The sequence below is a fragment of the Wyeomyia smithii genome, chromosome 3, assembly GCF_029784165.1.
Source record: "Wyeomyia smithii strain HCP4-BCI-WySm-NY-G18 chromosome 3, ASM2978416v1, whole genome shotgun sequence".
NCBI classification, from domain to species: Eukaryota; Metazoa; Arthropoda; class Insecta; order Diptera; family Culicidae; genus Wyeomyia; species Wyeomyia smithii.
The window spans coordinates 210,390,329-210,413,243 of NC_073696.1; the positions used below are offsets into that span (position 1 = coordinate 210,390,329).

General features: G+C 39.0%; 1 protein-coding gene across 5 annotated transcripts; it reads right to left on the reverse strand.

The window, feature by feature from the left end:
• Positions 1–3,814: 3,814 nt before the first annotated feature.
• LOC129729503 (uridine-cytidine kinase-like) lies at positions 3,815–15,665 on the reverse strand. 5 transcript variants are annotated; one of them, XM_055688115.1, is made up of 7 exons: positions 15,428–15,665; positions 15,208–15,273; positions 14,608–14,944; positions 13,702–13,799; positions 13,580–13,628; positions 6,978–7,097; positions 3,815–4,420 (listed from the first exon to the last, which is right to left on the reverse strand). In XM_055688115.1, the coding sequence occupies exons 1-7, from the start codon at positions 15,542–15,544 to the stop codon at positions 4,317–4,319; spliced, it is 891 nt and encodes a 296-aa protein (XP_055544090.1). In that variant the 5' UTR covers positions 15,545–15,665; the 3' UTR covers positions 3,815–4,316. The 5 variants fall into 5 exon arrangements, with proteins under 5 accessions (XP_055544090.1, XP_055544091.1, XP_055544092.1 ...); XM_055688116.1 differs by having other exon boundaries at positions 3,815–4,758; XM_055688117.1 differs by having other exon boundaries at positions 3,815–5,102.
• Positions 15,666–22,915: the final 7,250 nt, after the last annotated feature.

The window sequence follows — 22,915 nt, forward strand, 5'->3', positions numbered from 1 at the left end:
CTGCGACAGATCCTCGATAAGTTCCGGTAGTACAACTTACCGACTCACCATCTGTTTGTGGATTTCAGGGCGGCATACGACTCAGTGAAAAGAAACGAGCTGTGGCAGATCATGCTGGAATACGGTTTCCCTACGAAACTAATTAAGCTGAGTCGTATGACGCTGGAGGGATCGAAATCGTGCGTGCGGATAGCTGGTGAGACATCAGCCGCGTTCGTCACGTTGGATGGACTTAAGCAGGGGAATACACTCTCCAACTTACTGTTAAACATCGCTCTTGAAGGTGCAGTACGAAGAGCAAACGTGGAAAGAAACGGTACGATCATCACGAAATCTCACATGCTTCTTGGTTTTGCGGACGACATCGATATCATCGGTATCAACCGTAAGGTCGTGGAGGAGGCCTTTGTACCTTTTAAGAGGGAAGCAGCGAGATCCGGACTTGTCATTAACTCATGTCCCCGTGGTGTTGGTGCTGAGGTGGAGATAGATGGGGAACGATTTGAAGTGGTTGACGAAGTGGTGAAACGACGAGTTGCAGCAGCAAACAGGGCCTGCTAAGGTCCCGTAGTTTGCAAACTCGCACAAAACTAGCGCTGTATAGGACGCTGATACTCCCGGTGGCTCTTTACGGACATGAAGCATAGACGCTGAAGGAAGCTGATCGACGAGTGCTCGGAGTTTTTGAGCGTAAAGTTCTGCGATCGATACTTGGCGGTAAACTAGAAGATGGAGTATGGCGCAGACGCATGAACCACGAGTTGTACCAGGTATACAAACTTGCTGGTATAGAGAAGGTAATACAGTGGGGCAGGCTTCAGTGGGCTGCACATGTAGGCAGAATGCATGACGAGAGAGCCGCCAAAACTATCTTCAGCAGAGAACCAAGAAGAGGCCGTCGACTCCGTTGTAGGCCTCGCACGCGGTGGAAGTAGATGCACGATCTGCTGGTGTACGAGGAGACTGGAGAACGGCTGCCCAAGACAGAAGAAGCTGGACATCTCTAATTCGTTCGGCCCTAGACTGGTGAACGGTCCGTTAGCCAACAAAGTAAAGTAAGTACAGAGTCCCTACGCATCACCTCTTCATCGACTTCAAAGCCGCATATGACACGATCAATCGTGAAGGGCTATGAAGCATACTCGACAAGAACGACTTCCCCGGAAAGCTTACCAGACTAATAAAGGCTATGGATCCTGCAGGGCACTTCGACAAGGTGATGGTCTTTCCTGCCTGCTGTTCAATATTGCGCTAGAAGGTGTTTTGAGATGAGCGGGAATAGACACGCGGAGCACGAGTTCGACGACGTGTGAAGCAGAGACGATTGGATTGAAGATAAATACGTCTAAACGACATGCTTGCTGGTGGTGCTGGGCGCGACAGGGCACGCCTAGGTAGTGTTGTTGTGATAATCGACGGTAAAGAGTTTTAGGTAGTTGACGAGTTCGTGTATCTTCGCTCAATGGTGACTGACAACAACGATAACAGCCGTGAGATTGAAGTGAAGTGAGTTTTCAGCGGGAGTCGTTCCTACTATGGGCTCCATAAAAAAATACGGTCGAAATGTCTAAGTCCCTGCGCAAAGTGCACCTTGTACAAAACGCTTATTAGACCGGATGTTCTCTACGGACGTGAGACGTGAACCTCTTTGGCGGTTTGCAGAAGAACAAAGTGTGGAGACGGAGTTTGCGCTCTCTGCGGTAAACCCATTCAGAAAGTGGCCAAATTTGGACGGATACGTTGGGCAGGGCACGTTGTGAGAACGACGGACAACTACCCTGCGAAATTGGATCTCACTTCGAATCCGGTTCATACAAGATGAAAAGCAGCGCAAAGAGCAAGGTGGTTAGACCAGGTAGAGCACGATCTAGCATGTACGGGGTGCCCGCGGGATTGGAAGCGGGCAGCCATGGACCGATCTAGTTGGCGAAATTATGTTATGCAGACCATGTCTTAGGACGTATGGCCATTGAAGTAAGTAAGTAAGCCTCTACACACCATGTTTAGAATGTACCACAGTGAACTAAATAACTGGGCGCATGTATCCCGGGTTTCGGATCGAGTGGTTGAATATGAAACGCCGTTTTTTGTTGGCCAAACAGGAACGCATAGTAAGACTCTGATCCGACAACCACTGACTGCTGCCAAATATTTATTTATTTATTTATTTTATTTTATTTTTATTTATTTATCTATGTCATCGATGTGAGGTTCTTCAGGAAACGAAAAATCATCTTTGACCACCACCTCGACGCTTATACCAGGGCAGTAATCTTTCTATTAGTGAAGCATTTATTCACTATTGATTTAAAAACTGCGTTTTATCCGTTTCATCCGCTGGTCATGGCATCAGTTTTTTGGGATGCGAGAGTAATAATTGACCTCCAGAAGGAAATAAGAAGTGAATAATTGAATCAAGAAAATGCGACCGCTATTATGGAAAAAGAAAGTGTTCTTTCGTTAAGAGTTAAACCTTGTCTCATTTAGAATCCGGAACAAATGAGTAAGCTCTATCTCAGGGTTAGGTTGACTTGTTGTACTTTAAAAATATTTTAGAATTCTTCCGTCAGTCGTTGAATAAAATCGTGAACTTTTTTTGTATCATTCTCTGCGCACACATGTTTGGCATCACAACCTTTCCAGTCTTCTTCATGTTTCTTCTGATTATTGTCCAGGGTTCTTCGATCATCGGAATTAGGGGCGATTGTTTGTGTTAATATCCTTTGTGATGAAATCCATCTTGTTGTCACGGTACCACTGAACTAACTCCCAGCTGTAGTGGCAGCTTGCCAAATCTGGCCAAAACCCAAAAGATCCTCCGTGTGCCTTAATAAACGATAGACTTATCTTTTTAGGCACTCTTGCTGGTATTTCGTTGAGTCCATCGTCTTGGTCATAATGAAAACTTTGATTTTCCGTCGACAGCGGCAGATTCCTTGCCAGTTTATTAGTTTCAGTGCAAATTATTCAGTAAAAACCAAATTCAGTAAAAACCTAAACTTGGCGAGGACATCACTCCGTGCTGTAGTGACAAAAATTTTGTTTCGGGAAGCTGTCCAAAATCCATCTTCACGTATGTTTTGTCGTCTACAAGCAAGGATCCTTTGTACTTCATCAGAACCTTCTCGTACAACTTTCGAACACATGTTTTGGACACTAGGTTTTGCTTAAGTGTTCTGTTGGGTTACTTACAGGTACGCAAAGAATGGTAACCTCCGTAGCAGGATCCTCCGGACAGTACTATTTTTAGCGCCATATTTGTTGACGATATCTCGATCCGAGAGTCCTGGATTTACTTTAATTGCCCTCAGCACCTTTCAGATCAGCTGCTGATCGTATGTTAAACTACGACACTTACTTTGATCCTTCCGAATTACGGTCATCCGTTCTCGGGAACGCAATACTCAGTTGATTTGGCGAAGCTATGAGTTTTGGCGATTATTATGGATGAATAAAACGGTAGTGTGCAGAATTTTATCCTTTTCGATGCTGAAAGGTGTACAGTTTCCAAACAAATCGCTGTCAAAACAATTCAATTTCGACCACTAAAGGCGCTCTAAGTTATGATAACTGCTTACATTCACTCTAGAAATTCTATTTTAATTTTCTCTAGATAACAAATAAATAATGATCATTAGTATATCACAAAATAGTTATATATTTCATTTATTTAAACATGTCAATGTGTTGGATTTTTTCACTAGTGAAAAAGTTAAAAGCATCCAAAGTCTTTCCCCACCAACGTAACGTTAGTGGTTGTACAACACCAACGAACCTCTTTCGGACTTCGGATAGTAAAAAGTACTAAATGAAATAATAAGATAGCGTTATTAGATACAATTTTGCATTTAAAAACTTAATGTAGATACATAAAAACTCACTTCAAAATGTCACTTCCGCAAAATAAATTCTTCAGCTCACTAAAGTAGTTGCTATTTGGGTGGTTATTTAGTGTACATAAATCAATAGTAATTTTAATTGCATCGCATAGCGCAGTGCTTCGATAAACGGATGTGTACAATTTCTTCACAATAAATAGACGTAAAATAGACATTTTACCTGTTTTGTTTTTCATTTTCTACTACTCTAGTTCCAAAAGGCCACCAAATTGCAGAGCTGGGATGGGGTTTTTGTCTAATGTCAGAATGCCGACTATCTACGGGGGCAAACACTTTTCCGCCCTAAACGCTAGGTTATTGCTCTACCACTATTGTTTGTCGTTAATTTTTGTGTTTGTTTTTCTGTTACTTTAACAACTGCTACAATGTTTGCTGTCCATTACTGCGGATGCAGTTGGTTTTTCTATTGTTTCTAACTCAGTAGTTGAGTACAAAGGAGAACAGCTTCCTGTTGATGACGGTCGATGAAAAACGCCGAAAGGCTGTTGCGCCCGGTTCGGCAGGACTGGGGGTGTTCTCTTCTTTTGTAGGGAGGAAGTTTTACGTTTTTTTAAATAATTTTTTCGAGTACATCGAATACGTGCGGGAAAAAACGATAGAGTATCCATTGTGGTATAAATAGGAAAACAATAAATATCGTAGAATTTCCAGCAGGTCGTATTTCAAAAGTTTTTATTAATTTGGTAGTCAAATTTACCAGTTTTTTTAGAAGCTAGCACTAATTTTTGGTATTTTTGTTTTGTATTCTAATGTTGCTGCTTGGTTAGTAGTTAAATGAATGTGTTTTTACATTTTTTTAAGGCCTTGCACTACTTTCGGCTTTGGACACTGACTTCCTAATGGAAAACGAAGTAACGGACTAGAATGGTTGGGATTCAGATCAAGAGGAAATAAATGCATCAATAAAAGGACATTGCAGTTTCGCGCTCGTTGACAATTGGAACAATCAGTCGATTTGATGAAATTTAGAGTTTGCTTTTGGATGAATATGTTTCACTAATTGCGCTCTGGCTGTTATGTGAGTTGTATTCCGAACTAACACGCTATTGATAGCCGAACTAAGGGATTAGTCACACTACATCGTTAGGCGATATTGCAAAACCTTGGTGAAGGTGTAACGCTAGCAAATATCAAACCAACTCAGCAGAAAAAATCAGCTTCTTGTGGTGTTGTTTCTACTGTTTTTTTAGTGTTTGAAGGTAGCTTGTTTTTTTTTTGTACGGAAAGGAGAAACAAATAAATTAGTCAATTTTCTATTGGAATAACATTGGATATGATGTTGTGTGTTGGTTAATGTTACCAACATGATACTGGTGAACATACGAGTACTATGCATATAGAAATCATCATGAATGCAAAAAAAATATAAAGTAGTGCAACAATTATTAATAAAAATTTAGTGCCATGATAAAATGGGTGTTATAATAAAATATATAAACGTAGAACAATAAATAAACATAACATATCTTGTAGTACGTATACATTAACGGTTAAAATCTCATTCTTATTTTTCGATTTTTTAAACTACGTTTTAACAAAACTGAGGTGAATGTGTGGAAAATTAAAATCATATTTAACTGGTCATTGGTCAGTTTACGTACAGGAAGCAAAAAGCAAAAATGAGTTCCGTTCTATACATGACCGCTAAAATCTTGATAGCAAATGTTATGTTGCCTGTCAATTTTACTGTGACATATGACAGGCATATTTGAGCATTATTGAATGCCTATTGGTTACGAGGGCATTCATAAGATTATTTAAATAATTGAACTTAGTAACTGATAATATTTCTAAAACATTTTTATCAAACATTTTAAAAGCTTAATTATTTTTAAATGCATTGTTCCTGTTTGTCAAGGTATATGGCACTTTACTAGACTACATCATCATATCTTCTCACAAAAAAAATGAATAAGTAGACGAAGTGTTTCGTTATTTTTTGAAAGAATTCAATAAGTAGACGCAGTTAATCCTCACGATGAATTTTACAATACCCCAATGATTTAATGTTAATAAACAGGTCACTCTTATGATTACTGAACAGAGGAATGTAATAAGGGGTCGCCAGTAAATTATAACAGGCGATACTCGCCTCGAGCGTCAATTTTATATTTCAATTTTTTTAGGAGCGGCATATGACAGTGTCTGATCCGGAGCTGACCTGGAGCTGCAGATCACTGTTACGTGGGTTAAGTGTCTCAGCTCAAACAAGAAATTTGGTCGCTAAAGACCAAAAAAGCAACAGAATAGTACCGATAACAAAACTTTTTTAAGTAATAAAAATGTTTCAATAGAGAAATTATTTTTTTAGAATTAATGCGGAGAGATCAAAGGCTACTGAAAAAGTAGAATTAGCATTCTTTTCCACACTTTCCCCCAGTATAAATGCCACGAATTATTGACCGAAATAATCCTACCCTGTTAGTATATGGACCACCCCGAGACTACAGTATTCAAGTCTACAGTGCACGCAACACAAGTCTACGAATAGCACATCTAAACTAGTTTATAAATGATGAGTTTACAATTATTTTTATAATATATAAAACTACCAAATGATGAACGAATTTTAAAAAAGGTAGACTCAGCTCGAGACGATCCACATGAAGCTTAAAAGTAAAATATGTGACTTGTGCGCACCGCTTATTAATGGTGAAGGATCCTTGACACATGTTTCTATAAATGTAGCAACCTAACGTATTCATCCTGATGGTGTAACTTAACGGTGAACAAAAGAAGTAAACTATACATTCGATATTCGAACTAGTCTGTACGGTGTGTTGTGTATGACTCTATCTGAACCTAGAGTTTGAGGTTTCTAATGGTACAGAGTAATATTTACGTTTTTTGTGTTTTTTTCAAACAGTCCGAATATGTCAGTTCTATCATATATCAACCGTATGATAATAATTATATGCATGAAGTGCAGCGATACGATGCGATGAGATAACAACACATTACAAAAGAAAACACACACACGATCATGAAAGCCCACACGCCGCGGGGCGGTACTGATTTTTAGCGCTATTGTTTAGTGTGGCCGATAGTGTGGATCATTGTCGACGGTTGTTATCTTACCTCGACCCCTGGGAAGATTCAACGCACTGGTGCCACTCGTCGCCAGATGGGGGCTGTGGTCCTGCCGGGTGCGGTTGTTCAAAAACTCGCGAATGTGCTGGACGATCAGATCGATGGCGACTGGAATGAGAACCAACGAACGATTTTTCAGGTTTGATGATCAATGTTAGCTATACTGGCTTTGGGGAATGACATCCTCTATCAATCATTAAACCATTAGAGAACCATTCTAAATATATTATTTAATTCTTTGCGCTTTTGTTCAAAATTGTAGATACAGTTCAGTATTTAATTTTTAAATTCAATTTTAGGATTGATAAGGAGCCGTCCACATTGTGCCGTGTCAAATAAATTATAGATGAACAAAAAAAAAAGGAGCCGTCCACAGAACCAAGCTTCGCGGTTAGTTCCAATTGCAAATAACCAATACTAAAACCACAGACTAACAGACATAACACTGGAGCCTAGCTCCATCGCCACAAAAAGCGATTATTTCAAATTTCCAATCGAATTAAAGTCATCGCCGTTTGGGGCGCTGTCATGCAATCTCATACATATTTTGTGGTTCCCAACTTGACACATGCACGTACGCTAGCGCTAATGTCGGACAGAAAGACGCAGAGCGAACACGGCACGGCAGTAGAAGGTGCTAGTGTTACTAACATAAAGTACTGGTATTATCCTAACGATGATTTTATTGAAAATTCGTTGAAGTGTTATGTCTGTTATTCTGTGCTAAAACGTTAGTTAAAATCTACAAATTCTCAGAAACTATTCAGTGTAGTATCAGTTACTTGCGACTTAAATAAATTTTTCTGAAGGATTTCCAAGCTGGTGTTTGCATATTAGAGTGGCCATTTTTGCAACATTATGCGACTTTAATGAGCGCCGGGCGGAAAAAGTTTTCTTTTTTTCCAAAAATAAGCCATGGAAGTTAGAAGTTGATCCGTGTACATTAAATGGACTCACAAAACGCTTATACAGTAGGTTTCCGTTTTTTAGCACGCTCCGATTTTGGCAACAAAAGGTTCCGTTTTTGGTAACATTTTGAAGTACATAGAAACCAATAATCAAACAACAAAATGAGCTGATTTCGACACCCGTTCTAGGTGGAAAATGTCAACTGAAACTGAAAACCTCTTACGCCTAATAATTTCTAACAAGCTCAACTACCAACACTATTGATATGCCGTAATAGTTCTAATAGTTAGAGCATAATTTTAGTCATTGTCATAGCTCATGCCTTTTATTACTGTATGACACATAAGCGACTCTATTTAGAAGCGCTATTAGAGTACAAGAGATGAGAAACAGCATATTTTACCTAAACTCCAGTATTTTTATGTATTTCTCACAAAAGTTCATAACGCTCACTTATACTAATGCATCGACGTGAATAGCATACCTTTTAGAACTGTCATCTATACTTGGTCCATACAGTACTTCACGCATATATAGCAAAGAGAAAGAAAAAATTGATCGCCACGTATTTATTGGATGTTATTGCCGTTCTAACCACGGCTTGTGGTATTAGAAAACTATCATCAAACGACGCGATGCTAATTTCAATTGAGACGCTGAAGGAAAGGAAAGAGTCTCCCTCTCCGTCAATTGAAATAGTCATCAGTTTCATTTGAAATGATCCGATGAACAACACACGGAAAAGAGAGAAAGAAGTGATTCGATGACAGTAACCGAAAGGAATCAAGTAAAAATGAAACTGTTCGAATCGAAATGACAGCGCGAGATATTTAGTTTAATCGTTTTGTTTCGAAAGTGTAGAGCCCTGACTGTTACTTATCAAATGGGTTAAATGGGTAACCAAAATTTAACGTGTATTTGACTCCAACCGTAAACAACGCATTGTGGTATATAACAGGTCTGGCAATCTAAAACCAAGCGTCGTTTACACTCACTTGTTTCAAATGGAACAGAGAGTTTGACGTCTCACTCGCTGTTGTAAAAGCGCTGCGAGAGAATAAAAATAACTGACTGGCGCTTTTCGATCTCTTACTGATGCAGTAAACCCCACTGTGACGTGAGAGTTACGAAACAAAAGCCAGCCACCAAACAATACTCTCTACTGAGTAAATGATGACGTACGATAATGTGTGCAAGCGATACAAAATAGCTATTTAGCAAGGCCGACTTATACGTCTTGCGGTGGTGTAATCGGAAACGCATCTGACCGGAGATTAGAAGTTGTGGGTTCGAGTCCCACCTGCTGGACTATATTTTTCGTAAATTTCTGAAATAACTATTTCCCCAGTTAGTACAATTTTCAATCGTCAGCTCCATAATTACTGCTTAAAATAGAAATAAAAATAGCTTGACTTGCATTATAGTCATTAAAAATAAGAAAGATAAATAAAAATAACGATACGTTTGAAATTTGTTATTACTGTACATTATATACGACGGATTTTGTTAAAAACCTGTTGAATCATAATAATAAATAAAATTTCCTTTTTTGGCACGGTTCCAGTTTTGGCAACTGAAATTTTATTGGTTCACCTTTAATCGCACTGACGAAACTACTCATGCATCATCAATCATAGTAACCCATGAGTCAGCAAAAAAAATGACAGCTCTATCAGTCAAACTCTAACTGTGAAGGCGAAAAAAGTGAAGCTACTCCGTTCAGAAGTGTGCGCGTTCAAAGAACGGTACCGCGCCGCGTCAAAAACGGACATCGTGCGGAACTTTATGGACGCCGAGTATGCCCGTTCCGGTATCTACAACATCTTGACACTATTGGACAACGATCGGAGCATCGAAAGAAAGCCCGGTTCCGGACGGCCAACCCGATTGACTTGAAATTTCAACTGTTTAACTGTGTATCTTCATTAGATTATCTAATGAAGTACATACGATTTTAGCGATTGATTAACAACAACTAAAGTTATAAACAATCTAAGTCGATTTTTTTTGTCGAAACAGAACTTTTTTTTTTCAAACCGTTGCTATTTTACGAAGAAAAATTCTAAAAATATAATCATGTGTACTTCATTAGCCACACTTATGTAGATAATGAAAAAAAAAATTGTTTTGGTTATAGGTGGAGTTGGACACGACTTCTAAGTTGCCAACGTGATGCTTGCGAGACACATAAAACAAACACACAACAAAACTTCTAAAAGTTGCTGTCATGTTCTCAAGTTATGTAACAGCAACTTTTGTTCGATAGTTTGCCTGATATTTGTCTTTGAGATGAGGTTATTTACTGCGTTGTAACTTTTGGATACTTGGATTGGAAGTCGTTCAAACAGTGTGGGCCTTTGGAACGAAATGAAATAAATTGCTTTGAATTTAATTAACACGCTAAGGTGCTGATGAATTAAAGAAGCAAAATTAAAAACTGAGAATGAGCATGAGCATGATGACAATGATGAGCATGATAAGGGAAGCAAAGTTAAAAACTGAGCCATAAACTAGCAAGTGCTTCTACAGCAAATGACGTAAATAATAAAAACGAGAAAATTGGATAGAAATTGATAACTGGAGTTGAACCCTCATCAAATTTCTGGAAATCAAAGATAAATCGCTATAAAGACAATCTTTTTCCAATCTGACCATTTGCCATTTTACAATCTCATTACAACGCCATGTAGTTGCTATTTCACCCTAGTTGCTGCTACGATACATTCTCGTTGCTGAGATTTGATCATGTAGCATTTACCATGTTCTTATAAAATTCCACGCATAAGTTCATATACATTGCTGTTTCATTCTTGAAACTTGTGAAGAAACAACAAAAATGTTGCAATTGGCTCTGCCTCCTGCACTTTTTTGTCATTGTATAAGAAACTGAGATGTAGCTGCAACTTAGTTTCGCATAAGTATTTGTTGCTGTGATGCACAAAGTTCATAATCGAATCAAATTTTGCTGCTTGGGTACGTAATTTATGTACGACGTCATACATGTAACTTTTTAAATAATCATTAAATGTTATCAACAAAAAGTAAACATTAAGGTGTTAAGTTTACCTATTGTCAATACTCAAAAGAGTATGTACGAAATTGCTGGTTTGCTGCTATCAACACAACCCAACAAACAATTTTGTTGATTTACAGTTCAATAAGCTATTGTTAAGTGGATTTCCGCTGAACCATAGCTTAACAAGTCGTTATCCAACAAAATTGCTTGTTGAGAAACTGTTCCCTATAGAGAGAATGAACAGACAACTTTTACAGTGCTAACCGAAAAGCTTAGCATCACTAATCACTAAAAGCTAGGTTAAGATCAGTTCTGCTTGTCGTAAGGGGCCATCCACATACCACGTGGACAGCTTTGGGGGGGGGGGGGGGGGTTGGCCAATGACCACGGTCCATTTTATTACGGTAAAAAATTATCACCGTGAATCTGGCGAAATGATAAAAATTATGTTTTTTTTGGATTAAATTAAAATTACTAATATTTTGTGTGAATATAGCACTTTCATAGTTTAGCGGAATATTCCTGTTTATGTGAAACTTTTGAACCACTAAATTTTATTATTTTTAAATCGACGTTCTATGAACATCGAACTGCTCGGCATTTTGAACTTTGAAAAGAAGGTTTTTTACCCGGTCGAATAATACGTAACATTTACTCCAAAGTCAGCAAAATGCACCTTTTACGATTCATTTTTTTAAAATAATGACACAAATAAATTGTATCAGATATTACCTACACTTGGTTGCCCTATCCAGAAAAATGAGTAAATAAATTGAGTTCATAAAACTAGACACATGCAATAAGGATACAAGGCACATGTGAGAATAATGCTTTCAATGCAAAGTGCATTGACCAATACAACTGTAACTCCATTATTCTTGGATTAGAATTCTTTTGAAGAAGCATAATCGAAATAGAAAGCGTGAGAAAACCGAGCGTGAATTTGGCGAGTAGTGATAAAAACGAATGATGATAGAATCGAAAAAGCACTGTATTATCCATAGTTTCTATTATTTTTTCCGCTCTATTTTTTTTAAATTACGTTTTGAAAACAATTGCGCGAGAGGGGTGCCCAGCATATGCATAGTTTGTACCCAATATTCCCAGCTATCGTGTACAGAAAACGGAACATGTTTCCCCCATCGCAGTTATTCTTGAAAAACTCTAAAGTACTGTTCAATAAAACGTACACCTGGTGGGTTAACTATCGCATAAAGCTTAGTAGCGAGTGCTAAAGTACGCTAGAGAACGTTAAAGTACACTATAAGAATTAGTCACTACATGGCTAGACACAAAAAGCTATTTAGTATTTATTTTTAGACAAAATTATTATACGTGCCGACAAATGATTAGGTAAGCCATTGTCAGCAAGAGCTGTATCAACATAGCAATATCCGGAAAATTGATGATGCCACAATGGAAATAAAACTCGGTCGCAATATTCCATGTACCAACATCTGATAGGGGAGATAAGAAACAACGCAAAAGAGAAAAAAACAGGACGAGTATTTGAAGTCGATAACACACATGATTCTCTTTCGAACGAATTTACCTTCCAATTAGAGCATTCGGAACATGTTTTTGATGCCAATATATGGGGTGCAGTATCGGCTTAATAAAAAAAAACCATGCGTGTTTTGAATTCGTCCATTTATTGATTTCCCAGGAAGGGTTTTTAGTGTGTATACTTAAGCTCGAGATTTTCAGTTGGTATAATTCGATTTACTGTTGGCTTAAAACAATATGCTTAATTAGAACTGATCATTGACATTTTTGTTTCATTTTTAAAGGGAAAGATCTCTCATTTACTGTGATTCTACGGGGGAGAAAATACTTTCGAGGTAGGGAATGTAGTCTAAAAATGCATCCGAACTGTGGAGTGATCAAAGTGACAGTGATAAACTACAAGGATCTTAATAATACTTGTCGGAGAGTCTATGAGTAGTGCGTGGACAGTTGGCACCGAATATTTTGTAGAAAAACCTATGGAACTAATTCTTGCGCATGCGGCCAATCACTGCTGCCGAACATCGGTTTAGCTTAGTATTGGATACTATTTTGTGTGCTTAATATTTAGCACCTCTATGAGGCTGCCAGACACTATGTACGATGTAAAATAAGTGCGTGAACAAAATTATCAAGCAAAGCACATCCCTAAGCGTGTGTCGCACCATTCGCGAACGTGTGTGCAATGTGAGACTTTTGTGTTCCATTCGCAGTGGTTCCATTTCCAGCATTAATATGCATTATCTCGCTAATGTGGTGCACTATTAGGTCAATCGCAACTGTAAAAATGATATCATAATAAAGCAAAACCGTAGTAGGAAGTAGCAGAGGAAGAGAAACATAGAGAGTTTGTAAAAAATTGATAGTGAATCAGGTTGTGAGAAGCAATAAATAGATTCCTTAGTGATGAACTGGAAAAATACTCAATAAAAAACGTATAAACTTGCACAATAAACTCAAAAATATTAAGAACTTATCATATATCAAATTTAAATGAAACTTTAACATCAGAAAAGAGTTGAACGCGTATCGAATCCATTTTATTAAGTAAACTCATTTCTCTCGACTAAATTTCCACTTACAGAACACGACAAATGTAGCAAAAACAATGCAACGAATGAAATAGTGCAGGAAGAAGGCAGCTGAACATAATACATACCTGTATTATCTGCACCACGTGGAATAATCACGTCGGCAAACTTCTTAGTCTAAAAAGGATTGAAAAGTTTTTAGTAAAACTTATTGCTTGTATGGTTTCGAACAGAAAATAATTAAACTTACCGGCGAACAAAATTCTTCGAAGGCGGGCTTCACGAAAGTCATGTAGGCATTCAAAACTTGATCTAAATCTCGGCCTCTTTCTTTGATATCCCTAGGCACTACAAGTAGAATATACCATATATATAATTAGAAGGTTGATTTCATGTAACTGAATCTTGGTCGATTAGATTTCAATACTAATATGGATTTTTTGTCAACCGACCCGCTTTTGAAAGATTGACTGGCAATTATATAGAAAGGCTGTCACGTGAGACAACCTATTATGATAACTTTAAACATGTGAGAAATCCAATTATAATGATATCAGAAGCACTCAATTAGGATAATTTTATCCAAAGGATAAACGCAAATACTGTAAAAGAGGTAGCATTTTTTTGTAGCTATTAGATCCATCTGTGTAATATTTTCTCTTCCGGTTAAAATACAAAAAATAACTGATTTGAGAGTCCGGAAAGCTAAATACTGTTACTCGAAACTTTTATATGAAGTTGGAAACCATCCTTGACCGGTAATTGGTCTATCAGCGAATTCGAGCCATCTGGCATTTTAGAATGGATAACAATCAGGGTTAAATCTACTATATTAAGTTGATTTTAGTTATATAACTTTCTTCCATCTCAGATATCAATATCGGAAAACACGTTATACAAAAATTGGTAACGCAGTTTCTGGATGCCGAATAGGTTATCAGACTTTAACTTTAAGATTTTTGGAAAAGCATCAATATTCTTCGAACCAAATAAAGCTACCTTATTCTAGACCAAGAACAAACTAATTTTATACCGCCAACTTTAACGACATTCGCCTCATAGATTGTTATAACTATCAGAGTTGTTTAATACTGATAAACACGATTCAATACCAAAAAAAAAAATCGCAGTTGAAATACAGAAAAGAAATATTTACCTCTTCTAGCCAACCTCGTATCAGAGTCCGTGTCCACAAATAACTTCATGTGGAACAAATCTCGAATTTCCGGATAGTAGAATACCAAAATACCCTCGAACAGTACCACGTCGGCCGGATAGATGACAAGCTTTCGGTCCGGACAAACGGAATTTGTCCGATAGTCGTACTCGTTAATTTCCACCTTTTTACCTTGCAGCACATCTTGCAGCGTTTTTAACATCAGTTGCTCGTTGAACGCATCCGGGTGGTCAAAGTTAAACTGTCCCCGCAGGGCACGAGCTTTCTCTGCTGCTGTCAACTCCCGATAGAAACTATCCTGGCTTATAGTTACCACCTTCAGCGAAAAAAAAAACGTGAGGAATAATCAAGAACTAAATTTTTTTTGTTTTGAAACTTGAACAGTTATCTCACTGTTCACTAGTCATAACTGGAAAACAGGATCATATAGCATCAATGCACACAGCTAAATCAAAACTGTGTATACACACCCACAAATTCAAGATAAAATATATCTAATCCATTTCGACCAATGCAAAGCCATTTATTACGTAAACACTACATATTTATTGTTTTCACTTGTCTAAATTTTACACCTACTTGTCGTTGTGTGTGATCCATGTCCTCCTGGCCCAGCTGCTCCATAATTCTCTTGCATACCGTGGACTATAACAAAAATAAAACGATAACCGCATTAACATATCATTATATTTAAGGTATAAACTCTTCAGTTTATAATTACGCCGCAAAAATTCATAAATGTGCCGCAGCAGTAGACCGTTTAAGAAAATTTCTGCTTTTTTTACAAATTCTTTCCTACCTTGCCACTAGCGGTGCCACCACCGACACCGATAAGGAACGGCGTTTTCACTCCATTTTCCGAACCGTTCGATTTCATTTCGTTAGGTACTTGCTCACTCGAACTGCTATCTTCCATGCGGGCACAATTTTTTGCTATTATTTCAGTTAAATTATCGCACAAAAATGCTTTTCACCAGACCTGAAGATTGATAAGCTCACAAATCGTGTTGACAAGAATGGCAATCCAATCGAAGTGACAAGCAGGCAGAGATGCCAGATGTTTTTGAAAAATGTCTGCAACTGCTCGAAAAACCGGAACAATCTGCTTGAAATCTGAAAAAATCTAAAAAATTTCGCTCGCGCTGGTAAAAGTCTGTAAAAATCTGCACACATTTTGAGAAAAACTGCGCAAATATAAGGAGACTCTGACAAAAATCTGCAGAAACTATGGAAAATCTGTGAATATCTGCAAATCAATAAAAATCTGCACATCTGGTATCCCTGCAAGCAGGGCTGCCAGGGTTCGTCTTTAAAAATTATTTATCTGATCTTACATGCACTAATAAAAATCCGCTTTCGATAGTCCAATTAGAGATGCACTAACACACAGTGGAAAAAGGCGGACATTAACTTTTTCACCCTTAGATTTTATTGCCGAGAACTTAACAGCTGATAAATTCAGCGAAATATCAAAATCTGAGCCAAACGAACAAGCAAGGTAACATCACAGACAAACAGACGAACCACTGCATACAAAATTCTAAGAAAATTGTGGTTCCTACTAACTTGTGCGACACCTACTCTGCCGTAATCTCGCTGACTGACGTATGTGCCAGCGAGTTAAATATTCAGTACGGAGCTTTTTCCAAAAACGTTTGTTAAATGAACGTTCGATCGAAGCTCGACAATCTGATCTGTACATAATGCGTTAACATGATCACAGTAAATTGTCAAATGCATGATTTGTAAATAAAGGTTTAAGAACTAAAGTTATGTTACTAACGTCATTTTGTTGTGGAAACAGCGATTTTTTTTTTTTCATTGCACAATGGTCCAGAAACTAAATTCAAGGGGAAATTTGAATCTAGAGCTCGATAGCAATATCCTAGAAAAAAAACTTCTTCTACAAAGTTGTTGTACATGATGAAGCGCTTATTTAAAAATTATCAGAAATTAGGGTGACCATAATTTTCTATAAAATCTGAAGTCTAACTATTTTATCTCTGTAGATAAAAAAAAAGTTTGTTCTACAATGTTTTAGCCCCAATAATATTAAGCAACTTTGTAAAAAAAGTTTTTCTCTATCTTTGGAAATAACCGATTTATATTGAAAAAACACCTTTTTTGCTCTATTTTTTTTATTTCGATTTTCACATCAAAACTGTATATAAACGGCTTTTAGGGTTTTTTAAGACAAACAATTTGCAATGCTGATATTGTCAATATCTCAATTTTACTCAAAGTTATTGGCGTTTTTCATCAAAAAACAAGCCTTTTCATTTGTTTGTCGTTCGTTTTGGGGCAAACGAAAAAAATATCTTTTGATCTCATTTTGAAGGGCACATTTGACTCTATAAATAGAAAAATTTTCAGAAGTATGTTATTTTTTATATTTGAGTAAATTTCATTTGAAAATATTACAAAAGTTATAATAATTTCATACTTGTAACACGGCAGACAGAATAGACACTGTTATTCAGTTGCTTACTAAGCCGCTACAAAGCTGTAATTTATTTATTTGTTTTAGCTAAGGGTAGGGTAAGTATTTTAATTTATTCTTACATTTTCAGTGTTCTTCTAACAATTCTAGGTTCCAGTCTACCGAAGGTTACAACGTCGACAATCTATAGGTGTACAGGTAAGTATTATTTTTTTTCAGGTTAACTTTCTTAGTGTTAGCGGTAAGTAGATTTTTTGATTAAATAAACGGCACCTGCTAATTCTCTCAAAACTTCACCTGCGTAATAGCACTTCAATAGATTTTGTAAATATCAATGAAAAAATACGGAGGGCAAATTGATCCTTAGATTATAAATTTTATGTTAAGCACGTTGTCACTCTACGAACTCTAGACTATATCTTCATCTTCATATATCTCTCTTCATTTCCAACCCTGAACTTCTTCTCTCTTTCTTATCTCTCCACTATCGGAAGTTTCTAAGCTGTCAATCTCTTATCAGAGGTCCGACGTGTTTCACTCCACTATGATGGCACTATGGGCCCAGTAACATCCCCCGGCCCGTGAAACACTGTCGCATTCGCTTCGATACCTGCCGATGTTCCCTTATTGGTTTTAATATCTAGTACTACCAGTTTCACTGCTGGTCTCGAAAACACTCCCCTGGCAGTTTGAACCTTCGCTTGTCGCACTTGACCATCTTTTCCCATGACGGTCTCCAAAACGCGTCCTTTTTCCCAACGGTTCCTTACAGCTTCATCCACTACCATAACTATGTCGCCTACCTCCCATGGTTTTACTCGGTCAAACCACTTGGTGCGTCGCGTTAGCATGGGCAAGTATTCACGCACCTATCTACGCCAGAATCCGTCGACCATATGCTGGGCAAGCTTCCAGCTGTCTCGTAGGGTATAACTTGTACCCGCCGGAAGGGTGACGGGCTGCTTTATTCCCTTGGAACCGTACAGTAAGAAATGGTTGGGTGTTAGGGCTGGTGGTTCTGGTGAGCAACGGTACTATTGTTAGCCATACTAGTCCCAGCTTGCACTTCCAAAGCATTGCGAGAATAATGCAATAAGGGATGATGGCGAACACGACAGCCGTCTATCCCACACTCTCGCTTCGACCGACATACACCTTTCCAATGCGGTACTAAACAGGAGCGACAAAGTCTTTTTTGGTTAACAGCTTTCCACCGACCGTCTAGATCCAACGATTTAAATCCAAAACAAGCTAATATCAAATGTTTACTATCTCCACAGAAGCTACAGGTTTTATCAGGTTTTCTCCCCTGATTTTCATCTACCTGCGTGACAGCCTTTACCGATTCACCCGAATGCACGAAAAGTTTTTCATCATTTGCCGTGAGATCCGTTGCAACATTGAATAAACCCTGCATGAATTCATTAAAGGTCACCAAGTTGACCTCGCCACGGGAAAGTTTGAAACACCCCCACTGCATTTGTAAAGATGTCGGTAATTTTTCAATCAACTCTTGAAGCAGGATTGGGTTTGATAGGTGGTTTGGTTGTTCGGCAATAATGACATGTTCAATGAAATTTTGTACGGCAAGTCCGTACTTAACGATAGCTTTTAAATCGTTTCCCCTCAAAGGCGGAATATCCCGAACGTCTTTCAATAGAGAATTTATCAATAACTCCGGTCTCCCATACAATTTACGGAGAGTCTCTATGACATGTGGTACTGACGCCGGCATCAACAAGCGGCTACGCACCGATTCTCTCGCATGACCTTCCAGGCAACGTTGCAATATAGCCATATTTTCGTCGTTAGAATAACCGCAAGCATTGGTAGAGTTTTTATAATTACTGTAGAACATGGGCCAATCCCGGGGATTTCCGGAAAACTTTGGCAAATCTCGCGACATAACTAAGCGAGCCGCCGCCTGCGCACTCGTTAATCCTACTGCTGGGATTGCGGATTGAATTTCCGATGTTGTTCGGACTGCAGAGACTGTCGGCACCGTCGGCGTAGTATGATTAAGAATGAGCCCAGAACTAGACTGCCCCATGTATAGGGACGTCATTGTCGTTTTTTTTTTTTAAACTCTAATATTTATTTAGGCCCAACCGCGAAGCATAACGGGGCCGAATATCTTTTGGAGTAGGGAAAAGCCAGCTTGAGTAGAGCCTGTATCCCGACTGCTCCTCCTCAAACAGGCATAAAAACCCTCTCATCTTTTCTCTTTAAAAAATACAATTTAAAAATACATGTCATTTAAGCCTACGACTAACATTAACATCAAAGTTTTTCTCTTTATAACTAAATACTAATCCTTACTACTATTCGTTGAGGGTGATGGTTCCTTATCTCTTTGAAATCAAAACTTATATCTAAGATCGGTGGATCATGTCTCTCAAAAAGAAGCGATGATTCATGTTTCTATAAAAAAAAATGAACGAAAGAAAGAAGAAAAAGAAAGAGAGAAATTAGGAGAGAAAGCATAGAGATAATCAAATTCGATACTTGATATCTCTTAAAAAGTCGTAAATGGGTATTACAAGCGCGGGGTTGCGGCTAGCAAGCACATCCCGTACTTGCATTGTAAACGTCACTTTCTGTTTCCGGAGAGAATCTATAAGCTTGGCCCTTGCTCTGTGGTACTTAGGGCATACGAAGACTATGTGGTCAATATCTTCGTACCCTCCACATTCGCACAGATTACTATCGACTAAGTTTATTCGATAGAGGTGTGCGTTTGCAACATAGTGATTGGACATTAGGCGCGAAATAACTCGAATGAAATCACGAGTTAAATCTAACCCTTTGAACCAAGCTTTTGTAGACACTTTGGGCGAGATCGAGTGCATCCATCGCCCAAGGTCGTCTTTATCCCACTTTTCCTGCCAGTTTTCCAGAGCCAGTTGTCGGGGCAGATGAAAATACTCGGTATAGGTGATCGGTCTATCAAATATATCTCCTTCGGCTGCGGCTAGCAAGCACATCCCGTACTTGCATTGTAAACGTCACTTTCTGTTTCCGGAGAGAATCTATAAGCTTGGCCCTTGCTCTGTGGTACTTAGGGCATACGAAGACTATGTGGTCAATATCTTCGTACCCTCCACATTCGCACAGATTACTATCGACTAAGTTTATTCGATAGAGGTGTGCGTTTGCAACATAGTGATTGGACATTAGGCGCGAAATAACTCGAATGAAATCACGAGTTAAATCTAACCCTTTGAACCAAGCTTTTGTAGACACTTTGGGCGAGATCGAGTGCATCCATCGCCCAAGGTCGTCTTTATCCCACTTTTCCTGCCAGTTTTCCAGAGCCAGTTGTCGGGGCAGATGAAAATACTCGGTATAGGTGATCGGTCTATCAAATATATCTCCTTCTATGGCACCCCTTTTTGCTAATAAATCAGCTTCTTCATTGCCTGGGATTGAGCAATGAGAGGGGACCCACACAAAGCAGATAATGAAAGACCGATCAACTAGCACTTCTAATATCCGTCTAATTTCCGGAAGGAAATAGGACGGGTGCTTGACCGGTTTAATCGATCGGAGAGCTTCGATAGAACTGAGGCTGTCCGAGAAGATGAAGTAATTGTCTGGTGTCTTGAGCTCGATAATTCGCAGTGAATTGTGTATGGCAGCTAATTCAGCTACGTATATGGAGCAGGGCTGTGCCAGTTTGCGAGATATGCGATGATCTGTGTTGAAAACGCCATATCCGGATTGTCCATCCATCACAGATCCGTCCGTGAAAAAGGAATTCTGTTTTGGGAGGTGGCCAAATTTTGCCGAAAATATTGATGGCACAACTGTTGGTTTGAGGTGATCGGGAATTCCATGGATTTCTTGTTTCATCGTCAAATCAAATACAACAGAAGAATTGTTGAGCGATGTTGAAATCTCACGGGATGGAGCAACAACCGAAGGGTTTATCTCCATGGTCATGAACCGCTGGTATACTGACATACAGGGTTTCTGAACAACTTCCAAACATTTCTCATAGTTCGCAATAAGCATTGGATTTGCTATTTCCGATCTAATGAGGAAACGAAAAGCCAACTCAAACAGCCTCTCTTTGAGTGGTAGTATTCCAGCTATGACCTCTAGGGACATGGTATGTGTCGACTGCATGCAGCCTAGAGCGATACGCAAACAACGGTATTGTATCCTCTCGAGTTTCAGCATGTGTGAAGCTGCGACACCTCTGAAGCATATGCTGCCGTATTCTATTACGGGCAGAATCGTGGTTTGATAGAGTCGTATCAAATCCTCTGGATGGGCTCCCCATGATGTTCCTGTTACCATTCGAAGGAAATTGATCCTTGGTTGGCATCTTTGCTTCAGGTAATTGACATGTTTTTCCCATGTGCACTTAGAGTCATACCATACTCCGAGATATTTGAAGCTAGGTGACTGAGTGATGGGTCTTCCGGACAGAACTAGCTCAAAACGAGGTGGTGGTCGCTTTTTTGAAAAGACTACCATCTCCGTTTTTTCAAGCGAGAACTCGATTCCAAGACAACTGGCCCAACCGGTCAGATTGTCGAGCGTGTTTTGCAGGCTGTTCTTCATGTCTGCGGCTAGAGACGCCGTGGCTGAAACTACACAGTCGTCAGCTAACTGGCGCATCGTGCAGCCGTCCGTCAAGCATGTGTCGATGTCACTGATGTAGAAGTTGTACAACAGCGGACTCAGACAAGAGCCTTGGGGGAGACCCATGTAGCTTGTTCGTGTTATTGTTGAAGAACCGTGGTTGAAAAGTAAATGCTTTTCAGACAGCAGGTTGACCAAAAAATTTGTCAATATAGGGGAGAATCCTCTTTGATGCAGTTTCTCGGAGAGAATTTCGATTGAAACTGAATCAAATGCGTCTGTGATATCCAGGAAAACCGAGGTCATTTGTTGTTTGCTACCAAGAGCCATTTCCGCTTCTGTGGCTAGCAATGCCAGGCAATCGTTAGGGCCCTTGCCCCTACGAAAGCCGAACTGGGTCTCTGATAGTTGGTTAGTTGACTCTGCCCAGTTGTCAAGTCTACGAAGGATCATTTTTTCAAGCAATTTGCGTATGCATGAGAGCATCGCAATCGGCCTATACGAGCGGTGATCTGCGGCAGGTTTATCTGGCTTTTTGATTGCGATAATCTTAACCTGTCTCCAAGCTTTCGGGATCATATTGTTCCTGATAAGCTTATTAAACAGTTTAAGAAATCGTATCTTGGCCGAGTCCGGCAGGTTTTTCATCAAATTAAATTTGATCCTGTCCGGTCCTGGAGCTTTGTTCTTGCAAGACGCGAGGGCAATTGAAAACTCCAACATGGTAAATTCTGGTTCTTCAAAAGCCGTTGTATCGCTGAATTTTTGCTGTGATGGGACAGCGTCTGGGCATACCTTTTTTGCGAAATCATAGATCCAACGTTCAGAGTATTCATTTGCCTCATTACTGTCGGACCTATTGCGCATTTTTCGAGCCGTATTCCAGAGATAGCTCATAGAAGCATCTCTGGGTAACGTGCTTATGAAACTTTGCCAGTATGATCTTTTTTTCAGTTTGTGCAGTTTAGCCTGTTCTAGTTCCAGCTCTCAAACTGATCAAAAAGTTGAATGGAATGATCATTCCTGAATGCTAGGTATGCTCTTTTCAGAGTTTTTTTCATCTCGGTGCATTCTTTATCCCACCATTGTTTGTTAGGACGAATTTTCAACTTGTTCTCAGGGGCGGGCCTCGTCTGAGATTGCAACGCGCTATCTAAAACTAATGCCGCAAGGAAGTTGTATTCGTCTGATGGAGAAAGCTCGTCGGTTGTTTCGAGCTCCTGGGATATCATGTTCGAGAATTTTTCCCAATCAATA

What these genes read in the sequence shown, in the direction of transcription:
- LOC129729503 (XM_055688115.1), bottom strand. Translation starts at nt 15,544, where the DNA reads ATGGAAGATAGCAGTTCGAGTGAGCAAGTACCTAACGAAATGAAATCG. An exon ending in TGGATCACACACAACGACAA is followed by an intron (nt 14,945 to 15,207) that starts GTAGGTGTAAAA and finishes TTTTCGCTGAAG; the next exon opens with GTGGTAACTATAAGCCAGGA. An exon ending in TACGAGGTTGGCTAGAAGAG is followed by an intron (nt 13,800 to 14,607) that starts GTAAATATTTCT and finishes TTCTACTTGTAG; the next exon opens with TGCCTAGGGATATCAAAGAA.